The 11,144-nt window shown below is 55.6% G+C and overlaps 1 protein-coding gene across 2 annotated transcripts in view; it reads right to left on the bottom strand.

Annotated features, from left to right (window-relative positions):
- Positions 1–11,144, bottom strand: part of Mxd4 (MAX dimerization protein 4) — an 11,798-nt gene continuing 654 nt past the window's right edge. Inside the window, exons 3-6 of one of the 2 annotated variants that reach the window (XM_029567693.1) lie at positions 8,138–8,167; positions 2,770–2,884; positions 1,573–1,753; positions 1–1,100 (exon numbers count right to left, since the gene is read on the bottom strand). In XM_029567693.1, coding sequence (XP_029423553.1) covers positions 943–1,100; positions 1,573–1,753; positions 2,770–2,884; positions 8,138–8,167 — 484 coding nt within the window. In that variant the 3' untranslated portion in view covers positions 1–942. The remainder of the gene's footprint in view (positions 1,101–1,572; positions 1,754–2,769; positions 2,885–8,137; positions 8,168–11,144) is intronic. The other variant, XM_008841842.2, reaches the window with a different exon arrangement.

Consider the following 11,144-nt stretch of genomic DNA (forward strand, 5'->3'; position numbering starts at 1 on the left):
GAAAGGGAGATGAGAAAGCCCAGAGGACCCAGTGGTTCCAGCTTGCCACCCAGCTAATCCCAATCCCTGCCAGGAAGAAAAGACCTACATCCTGTGCAAACCAGGCAGAGCTATCTGGGCTGGTACAGGTGAACAGGAGCTTGGGCCATAATCAGGCACAGGCCAAGGCCAGCCTTTGCAGGTGACCCCAGGCCAACTATCTCAGGACATACACTCGCTGATGTCCACATGTCTGTGTATGTGCTTGAGGGTGGGAGCCTAGGCATGTATGTATGCATCTGATGGTCCCAAAAGAGCAGAAGTCACCCAGCTTGGTATGGGGTGGCCCAGCCAGCCCCCAGGAGCTTGCACACTGTGGAAGGGGAGCCCCACTCTGGCTCCTGACAACATGGAAGAGGGGGCCACCAACAAGTCCCAGCTGCTCACCCAAGTCCTGCCCTTTATGGATCCCCCTGTCCACACCTCAGGAGCCTGTGTGGACCAACAGATAGATGGATGGATGGACAGACAGTCGCACCTTCCTTACTTCCTCAGTCCACTCGTCTCTCCTGGGATCCGATGTTGGGGTCCATGCTCCCCGAAGTGGTCATTAAGGCCCCTACACGGATCCTGCCGAGGTTTGCAGCAATGATATTTAATACTTCTGGAATGATTAGGAATCTGAGAACAGACCATGGGTGACTACGCTGGGCTCCAGGATGTGAGAGCCTGGCCCTGCCTCCCTGCAGGGGATCTTGCCCATCCGGGAGGGGGCGGGCAGCTTGAGCCCCAACCGAAGGGTAGGCAGGCAGGGGCAGGCAGCCCAGGCATCAGCTGGAGCTTCAAGAATGGCACAGCAAGTGGGCCCATGGAGAGGCTGGCTTCAGTCAGAGGAGGACTGGAAGGCTGAGACGCTTGGCTGGGCGGGCAGGCAGGCAGGCCAAGAAGCAGAAGACATGGAGCCTATGAGAGGCCAGGGCGGCCGGGCCGCCGGCAGGGGCGACTGTAGCTGCTGTCACTGCAGCCATTGCTCTGCAGGATGTAGTGGTCATCGGCATCACTGCTGCTACCAACACTGTCCAGCTCCCCAGGGCCAAATTCCATGCCCTCTATGTCCACCTCTGAGAGAATAGAGAGAGGATGGGTCAGGGTGCCCCCTACTGAGGAAGCCAGCCTGAGGCTCCCCAGTTAGGGCCCATACCTTTTTTTTTTTTTTTAATGAAAGTGAAGGCTGGGGTTAGGGAAGCTGAGGGACACCCCCTCTGGGCCCTGAGGTGGCAGATGCTAGGATGGATCCAATCTGTAGCTTAAGAACCCAGCCTCTGAAGCACACTGCCCGGGGCCAAGCAGCCTCTGCCCTTACAGAGCCAGGTCATGGCCTCTGGACTTCACGGTCTCATCCCTTTTCATGCAAGGCTGAGAAATTACTGTGCCATTGCAAGCAGTTAACTCAGGTGGTATAGGGGCCTTGTCACCCTGGCATCATCCCCACCCCGGGTGATTCCTCCTCCCCCCAGGAGCTATGGTAATGCCTGTGCCCAAGAGGCTAGGCTTAGGCAGCACCAGCCCCCACCTTGCTTGTCCAGCCCCCACCTTGCTCTGAGTCATCTGTGGAGACAGCAGAACCAGTGCTGTCAGTGCGCACGCGCTCTACACTCTGCACTGATAGCTGCTCCAGGCGTCGCTTCAGGAAGCGGTGCTCTCGCTGCAGCTGCTCCTTGATGCTCAGTGCCCGGCGGTCCTGCTCCTCCAGTTTCTGAGGAGAGTGGGTGGTCTGAGCCCATAGCAAAGAGGGAAAAACCTCTCTTGGGCATGGGCACAGAAGCTTCAGCAGGACCCCCAACATGGCCTGGCCAGACAGAAGCCACAAGATGCCTAGCACGAGGCTTGATGTGCCCCTCCTACCGCAGCATGTTGCCACTCAGTCAGCCTGGATTTGTGCTTGAAACCTGCTGACCAGTTCTAGAATGCCCACAGTAAGCAGAGTCACATGGGGGCCTGAAGGCCTGGGACAGTGCCATCCAACCTTTGGCTGGCACTGCCTTCCCCCCCCCAGGACAGCCCTGCTCACAAGGGCTCCACCTATCCCCAGGTTGGACCATCATGCCTGTACCTGCAGCATCTGTGTCTTGTCCTCCCACCTTCTTAAACCTTCTTGTGGGCCCATCTGAGACACGGCCCTTCTATGAGGAACCCCCTCCCGGGCCCCAGATGTGTCTCTTTCAAAGATCCTGCCACCCCACTTGAGAGTCCTCACTTTTGAAGCAGAGGAGGCCCTTTGAGGGGGACAGAGACCTACCCTGGTTGACCCAAATGTCCCAAGAACCCTAAATCAGGAAATTTCAGTCTGAAGGCAGTATTTCCCTGAGCCTAGGCCCATACCAACCCCCAAGAACAGTCCCCACTTTTCCCTAGCCCCTTAAAGGCTGCCTACTTCCAGTTAGCCTGTTCATGAATGTATGCAGTGACCCCTTGTCCCTCTCCTGGCCCCACCTCCTCTTCGAGCTGCTACCCCTGAGCCTGGCTTACCCAGCACACTACAATGATTCCCTGCCAATCACCACTCAGCAAAGCCCAACACAATCTATGTAACCTCCTTTACGCTACCAATCATCCCCTATTGATCTCCCCACAAGCTCCTGACTTTAACCTGCTAGGTGGATATCCTCCTACCTCCAGGTCCTCTGGTCCAAAGACTGCCCAGGGCCCCCACTGTGTACTCCCCCAGGACACACAGGGTGGCTAGGGGCAACCAAGGTGGCTGGAGGGTAGAGGGCACAGCCTGCTCACCTTGATGTGCATCTTGGCACGCTTCAGGAGGCTCAGAGTGGTGTGGCGTGTGCTGTCAGGGCCCAAGGGCACCAGCTGCTTGAGCTGCTCCAGGTAGAGCCTGAGTTTAGCTCGTCTGAAAGAGCCAGAGACAGACCATCAGGCTGAGCATCAAAGCCTGTGGGATGAAGGCAGGAGGGGCTGGCCCAGGCTCGGCAAAAGGTGGGAGGTAGCCAATCAGGCCCCAGCACAACTGTAGACCTGTCCCTTGACTTGGTAGTTGCCCCAGATTCTGTCTCAAGGCTGGAGAATTCCCTCCTGGCCTGATTAATACCTCCCCCTCAGGAGCAGCCTGGCATAGGCAGCCCTCTGGACATGGTGTGCACAAGGCTCCACAGGCCCTAAGAGCCCCAGGGTTCAGGGACTGGGAACAGAATATCTATGTTGTCCATTCTGCCCTGTGCAGTGGGCTCTAATTGCTCCTGTCCTCACACAACCTGAGCTGATGGGATCAAGGAAGGGCTGAGGACCAGCTCCCTCTGCCAATTTTGCTGCTCCATTTGAAAGTGTTTCATTCCAGATTTTTGTCTCTATATCCATTTGTATTAATCCATTTTTTTTTTCTGCTGAACTGTTCATATGTCATAATGCTTTCCTGGCTGGTGGGCTGGTCTGGGAGGGGCAACTAAATAAGTCACTGCCCAAGGCTGTCTCTGACATTACTGTCATAGTAGGAGCCACTCTTTGCACACACCACCTGACCAGCAGCTGCAGGGCACCAGTGTGTTCTGTCCAAGTGATGCCTTGTTATAGAGATACCCAGACCCTATAGGCAGTCAAGGTGGTTTCCGAGTCAATATGGCTTACTTAGGACAAATTCTTAGCAGTACAACTGCCAGGTCAAAGGGCAGGAATTTTTTTGAGGATTTTTTTGAATACCTGTTGCCCAGCTGGTCCGCCATGGCCAGTGCCCATATATATTAAGAATGGCAGTGCCCAAAGTCCACCTTTCATATCTGTTCCCTAGTCACAGCCCCAGCAAACCCATACTCATTCAGTCCTAAAGAGACTCTGGAGGATAATGGGCAAGGACAGCCATCTCTAGGACAGATAAGGGGGTCCTGGGTGCAGGGAGAAGCTGCAGAGGCTTTAACAGCCACATACAGGAGGGTGGGGGGTGCCATCCGTAGTCAGTATGCCTGTCAAACAGTACCCTTCACTGACAAAGCACTTTCTCACCTACCATCCTGACCCAGCACCTTGAGGCCTAGAGGGTCCTTCTGGGTAAAGTGAAATTAGACCTTTGGAAGAACTTCATAAGACACAGGGCTGAGGCTGGGCTTGGTCTAGAGGGAGGGTGTCCAGGAAGGCTGTGTAAGTCTTAGACTCGAGGCCGGAGATCTTCAACCTCACCACACACACAAGTGGGCTCCTGGCCCCAGGCAAGTGCAAGCATGTCTTCCTTTCCAGAGTGCCCAAACCTCAGCCCCCTCTCCTCCAACAGGATAAGCCACCCAAATGCAGTTACTGGTGGGACTGGAGACAAAGAACCAGGCTAAGGAATGGAGCAGGGGTTCTCCTGAGCTGGGTTCCCAATGTCCTGAACCCACCACTGGGATAAGGAGGTTGGCAAAAGGTGGTGCTGCTGGGGACCCCTCTCACCTGGTCCACTTGTTATACAGCAAGTGGCAATTCCTACAACCCATCACTTAATTATGTTAACAGCACTGACCTTTGTGGAAAAAAAATCAGAAAGTGCAAACTGACAAGAAGAATTAAAAGCACCCAAGTTCCCTGCCCTAGAGATGGCCACATGATCATTTTAGTGCATCTACCTTGCTACATGAGTGTTAAGTGAAAAAAATTAAGGTTCAGAACCACGTATGTGACAAGTGACCCAATTTTGCTTAAAATGTACAACAGCAGACGCACACAAGAGACTCAACGGAACACAATGAAGCACAGGAAGCCTCTCCAGGGGACGGCTGGCAACGTTTATTTCTTTAGCTTTGCGATCTTCTGTATTTTCCAGGTTTTCTATGCTAAAAATCCCCACATATTACTTTTACAATCAGGGAAAGACATTTGTACAAGAAAGAAACACAGCTAAAAGACAAGTCACGGTAGAAAGGAATTTGCAGTACACATAAAAGACAAAACGGTTAGTATTTGTGATATTTGGAGTACATACACATCAAAAATAAAGAATATTGCCTCGATTTAACAGAGAGCAGAGAACAAACAGGCAAGTTGCAGGAAACGAAGGGCAAAATCTAACAGAAAACGGACTCCATCTCATGAGTAATCAGGGACGTGAAAACTCAAACAAGCAGACACTTATTCTCCTTTGCACCAGTTGGCATACAAAGGTCTGGCTGAGGCGCACGTGGCCAGCACATGGGGACCTGTCATGGTTCCTGTGGGAGAAGGGCCAGCGACTTCAGCTCAGACTACTGACCAGTGTTTCTACTTCTAGAAATGGGGTGCTACAAGACCACTCCCCAGGAATGCAAAGACTCAGCTCAACTGTGCTCATGTCAGAGCTAGCCTGGGAAGCACAGCTGTGGTCCTCCACAGCTTTGGGGGCCAAGGAGGCCAGGGGTACATGGACACGGGGCCGGGGGGCAGCACTTACATGGTGCTAGGTGAAGGATCCAAGTAGGGATAGTGGGTAACAAGGGCCCCTCCTACCTCAGGGTCCTCCAAGTGACCAGGATGTGGTCTCTGGGTAGGGTGCAGGAAGTACATGAATAATGTTTTAGAAAAAGATGGTTCTCAAGGGAGAAATAAAAATCACCTGACCCTACACAGGCAATGTAAAACTCAGTAATATGTCCACTCAAACCCATGAGAGTGCCCACCCCACACTGCAGGCTATATAGGTCACCCTGGCTCCCTGCCCTGGGCAGCAGCTGTGACCAGTTGCCTGGGGCTAAGCCTATGGTTGGTGAGGGGATGCTGGCAAGATCCTCACCCCTCTGAGTGCCACAGCCCCAAAGCCTAGTATGTACTAGGCTCTCACCAAACCCTTCTCCCTAAAGCCACTGCAGCACCCCAGGCCCAATGCCAGAGCCCAGGCTGTCCTCAAGCCTTCAGTACTTGCAAAGGAGCTCTGCATAGATTCAGGAGGCAGAGCTGCCCCTGGGCTTCTTGCATTAGCATCAGCAGCAGACCCATTCCCCCTCCCCCACCACCTATAGCACAGCCCCACCTCACTTCGAACCACAAACTCCTACTCCTCAAGGGAAGGCCCACAGAACTCCCAGAGGTCTTGGCTCCCTGACAGGGTGCCCCCAAACACCTGTACTTGTGAAACAGAGTCCTGAATGACTGGCTAGCAGAGGTGGGTTCTAGGCCAGATTGCTGGAGAAAAGACAGTGAAAACCCACCAGATCGTCAGTAGTGCTGGGCAAGGGACCCCACTTTCTTCTATTTATCAGCATCTTCTAGCTGTTTCTAACAAATATATGCCCCTTGTGTGGTTCCACACTGCTGCATCAAGCACCTGCCAGTAACCCTGCAAGGGCAGGCCATGGGTACTAAGACAGGCCTGAACATCCATCTCTGTGTTTGGGTTAGGGGCAAGGGCACAACTAAGGGCTTAGGCCTGACCTTAGGAATGTGCCATGACATTCCAAGGGTGTGGAGGGCCAGGAAGAATACGTAGGGTTCTCTCCCTAATACTAGCTAAGGTCAAAGCCTAGAGCTGGGACCAGGAGGGTTGCCAGGCCCTGGGGTCATCAGCAAGTGCTGACCTTGGCAGATCCGCCAGAACTGCTCACCTACAGGGGTAGATGAGCAGAAGAATGGGACGGGGTTGTCCTAGGGTTGGTTGGTTATTGCTCAAAGCTCCAACAAGGGAAAGTCCCACAGGCCCACCTGAGCCTCAGTGAGATACACTTCCACTGAAGGCAGTGTCCAGAGCATGCCTCTTGTGGCCTGCTGGGCAGCCAGCCAGGTGTTTCCTTCCTTCCTCAGGACAGCACACAGCCCTTCCTTCGGCAGCCAGGAGCACCTGGCATCAGTCTTGATCTAGCCACAGGCCCAGCCATGGCTGATATCCCTCCAAGGGCCCAGGCTCCAGGCTGTGGGCTGCTCAGGGCTGCCCAAGCAAGCCTGTTCTGTCTTAAAAGGACCCCATAAAGCCCAATCTAACTACAGCCTTCTGGGAGATGGCAAGGATCAAGGCCATGGTCAAGAGATGGCTGCAGAGATTAGAAGCCAGCTCTGGTCCTCCCTAGAGGTTGCCATTGCACCCACCCTCCCTCTTAGGCATTCCCCACTTGCCCTCACTACCAGCAGTCCTCTCAAACACTATCTCCAGGAAGCCCTCCCCATTAGGCCAGGCTACTATACCTGGGTCTGGTCAAGGCCCAGGAGACACCCTAAGCCTGTCTTAAACTGGCTTCCATCCCCGTGGCCCCTTGGGAACCCCCCAAACACACATGACCAGTGCAGGAAGTGTATCTCCTCAGGGAACACGGTGTTCTGTCCCTGCCCAGCCACCCGCCCCAACCAGAGTCCTGAATCCCGGGAGAGCGGAAGTTGGTGCTGCTGTGGGTGCAGACATGGGGGAGGGGGAAAGAAAGAACTGGCTGAGCTCCAGACCTTCCCAGTGTACCCAGGAGGGCTCATCTAGGATACAGAGTTACCCTCTTCCCAAGAAGGCAGGATAGAACTGGCCCATTCCATAGATAGCAGAGATCAGGAGAGCTGTTGTCTCTCAGAGGCTTTCCCTGGTCCTAGCATGGGGGCTACCACCTGTGGGGCTGCCTGACCTAAATACCTCTGCTTCCACTTAGGCTACAACTGGCAGCCATGAACTGCTCCACTCCACCTGCCCCCAACTCCTAGGGCTCACCTGCACCTTGTGCCCACTGGCAAAGGAAAGATACCCATGATGAACTAGCTGAAGCAGCCTCATGGGCCAGCAGCCATACCAAAGGGACACAGCCTGAGCCTGCTGCCTCCTCTGTTCCTCAGACAAGTTTCCATCACAGCTCCTTGGAAGACATGCCCCAAAAGGCACAGAGGAAGGGGCAAGGCTGAATCCTCCATCAGGGTCATCATACCAAGAGCTGAAGCATGGCTTCCAAAGGAGCTCCATGTCCTCCTCCAGGGACCCAACTCAGACTTCAAGTCCCTGGCACCCACTCAGCTCTGGCCCCAGGCTAAGTACCAAAAAATGGGCCTGAGCTTGGGCCCTTGCCTGCCAGCCCCAAAACGCCTGAGTTTGGACCCCGGCTCCCTCCAGCTGACTGTTCCAGAGCCTAGGGCACAGCCTGGCAGCCCAGACCCTCCCTAGACAGGTGTGAGGCCAGCCAAAACACCCCCTCAGCAGGAGCCAGGCATGTCACACAGTTGATATGGGAATGGGGGTGTCACTTACCTGTGCTTTTCTAGTTCGTTGTGTGAAGACCTGTTTAGAGAGAGAAAAAGACAGGGCTCACTCAGAGGCCCGACAAACAGAGCACAAACAACAGCAGCTCTTTGAAGGGGGCCAGGAGCTCTTACATGGTGCCTAGGAGGGTCTAGGCCCAGGATGTAGCTGGGGCAGGTGTACAGCTGCCAAGCAAAGGCTAGGGTAACCTCACACAGGGCCCCTTCCAGAGGGGGTAGGCAGTCCTTGGAAATGGGTAGCTGGTGCCGCCAAGGCATCTAGTCACCTGCCTTCTCTGCTCGCCTCTCCATGAACCCAGCTGTGTCCTTACAACCAACACAGACCACATGGGTTTGGGGAGGGGGTGGCAGGCTGAGCAGGGAACATAGAGGTCAGGCCCTTAGGAGACAAGATGATCCTGTCCTCCCAAGGCCATTCTCTCATATAGATAGGAAGACCTAGGACAAAGCTGTCCTAGTCAAGTCATCTCACAAAGGGGTTCATGAGACATGGACGCTTTCTGGGTCAGCAGGCACACAGAGAGTCACAGAAGATGGGTGTTCCCACTTCTCTCAAGGGCTGAATTCTGCCAGGACGTGTCAAGTTTATCTTCCCTGGGGGTGACAGCCCCATGGGGCTGCTTGGGCCCCACTAGCCCAGCCACTCAGATCAGAGCAGAGTTCAGAGCACCAGAAGTGCCACGTGCAACGTTGCCGTTGAGCTTCCAGTCACCCTCTCAGCCTGGAGGCACATCACAAGCCAGCAAGGATTTCTCAGTCACCCAGGATGCTGCACACATGAGCAAAAAGCTCAGGCTACCTCAGAGCACAACCAGACCAAGTCCTGATCCCTCCCCAGCCCCTTACTGGGCTTCTGCTGGTCACTGCCCACCTGTCCACTCTCTACCTCTCCCAGAACTTGAACCTAGCATCTCTCAGCAGAAAACTTGCCCACACTGCCTGCCCCATCACCTGCTGAAGCTGCTGGGGCACTAGATTTCCCACCTTCCCTCGGGTCCTGCTGGCTCCTTGGCTTCCCTGTGCAGTTTCCAGGGTCCTTGAGGACCTGCTAGTCTCTTGGGCTGGGCCAGGAGCCTCAAAACTTCTGCAAAGGCCAACCAGAGCCAGAAAAGGCATGGCAGAAGCTCCTCACTGGCCTTTGGGGATCTGGCCCTCAGCCCAAAATCCAACCTAGCTGTATGGTCTGTAGTCTGCTGGTTCATGTGGGAGGCTGGGGTCAGCAGGCACCATCAGTGTAGAGAAGGTTCCCTCACACCAAAGGATGGCACTGGGATCATTCCCAACCCTGGGCCAGAGGGATAGTCCTCAGCAGCCTGGCAGATGACTTTCCTTGCAATTCTTTCTGAGTCCAAGGACCCTGTGGGGAAGCTTGCCACAGAGGTTCCAGGAGCACTCGCCCCTGTGAAGCAGTGGGATGAGGCTGGCCATGGTTGTGCCACCTGCTGTCCTGGCCCTACCTAGACTCTTCTGCTCACCTTTTCAGAGAACCTGACCCTGGCAGCCTGAAGCCACCGCCACCAGACACCTATACAAAGCCCATAACAAACACAGGACTGCTGTCTCCCTACCCCAGTGCAGTCCTGCCCACCTCTCACCCCGGCCAGCTATGCCTGGGCCTGTCCTTCAGTGTGCCAGGACACAGAAGCCTTACAGGTCTAGGCTGTTCTGCCACACCTGGGCCTCCAAGTTTCCCAACTGAACTGGCTAAGGACAGCCTTCTTGGGAGGTGGCAGACGAGGGAAGGACTCTGCCTGCTACCCCTAAGCTGTTTTAGGTCTTGGGGTGATCATGTTCTATCCGGAGGGTGCTGCAGGTGAGGTGTGCCCAAGCCAGGGCATCCCCAGCCCCTTGCCCCTAACTCTCCATCCCAGAAGAGGGTGGAAAGCCAGGACCTCACCCAGGAAGAGGGAGCAGAGGTAAGTGGCCCCAATCAATTAACTGAATCTGTCTATGCCTTGGTTTTCTTGGTTGCAAAATAGAGAGGAAAATAGCACCTTTACAAGGCTAGGTCAACATTAGTTACTAGTGTGTATGGAGGGAGCATTTGGAGTGCCTCAGCCACCATTTCTGAGTGCCAGATCTCATGCTGGAGTTTAGGGCAGTCAGGGGCACAGGACATCTCACTGTGGAAGCCTGAGGCTGTGAGTTTCCCAACATACTCATGTCCTCTGCAAACTGCCCCCAGCAGGAGACCAGGGCTGGAACTTGAACAGTTGGAAATTCAACCAAATCTTTGCCAGGCCTAGGACGCCACAGAGATGGGTCCCTGTGCCAGCCTCTCTGTTTCCCAAGAACAAGCAGGCCACAGGAATGAGCCGCACCCTCTGCCAAGGGGCCTTGAAGCCCCCAGCCTGCCAAGGAAGTTCCCAGCCTGACCACGCCAAGAATGGCTGGGCCTTCAAGGCTGGCCCCTAGACAGTGTAAGGTGTGCTGTGGTGTCCACGGAGCCAGAAGGGTAGACCTTGAGGAAGCCCTAGTCACGTCTGCACCCTAGTTTCGGGGCTTCCACTCTGCAAGCACAAGGCCACGGCTGGGCCTCGGGACTATCGGTAGAACCTGTGCCCGGCAGCCCTCCCCAACAAGGCCAGCCCTGCACTTGGACCCGGAGTTTCGCAGTCAGCAGGCTGCGCAGGACCGCTGGGTACCCGGGAGGGGTCTCTGCCTGGGCTCCGGGCGGGAGTGGGGAAGGGCGGGGGGAAGGTGCCGGGCAGAGGAGGCCGGCCAGTTCTGAGTCGTGCAAAGGAGGGAGGCGTCCCCCCACCCGCCTGCGCGAAGGGCGCAGGTCCCCAGGCCGAGCGAGCAGTGGCCGGCAGCGTACTGACAACTTCTCTCCCGCCTGGAAAAGTCCAAAACGGCTCTGGGGGCGCGCGGGCCGGCGGCGGGCGCTGTACGCGTGGCACTGTTTACAGCGGCGGGAGGCGCGGCCGCGGGAAGATGGCGACGCGCGGGCGGGGCGGGTGGGGCCGTCGCCTCCTCCAGGTCGGCGGCCGGGGCGC

This window comes from Nannospalax galili, unplaced genomic scaffold (assembly GCF_000622305.1).
Source record: "Nannospalax galili isolate Female #2095 unplaced genomic scaffold, S.galili_v1.0 scaffold101, whole genome shotgun sequence".
Classification (NCBI taxonomy): Eukaryota; Metazoa; Chordata; class Mammalia; order Rodentia; family Spalacidae; genus Nannospalax; species Nannospalax galili.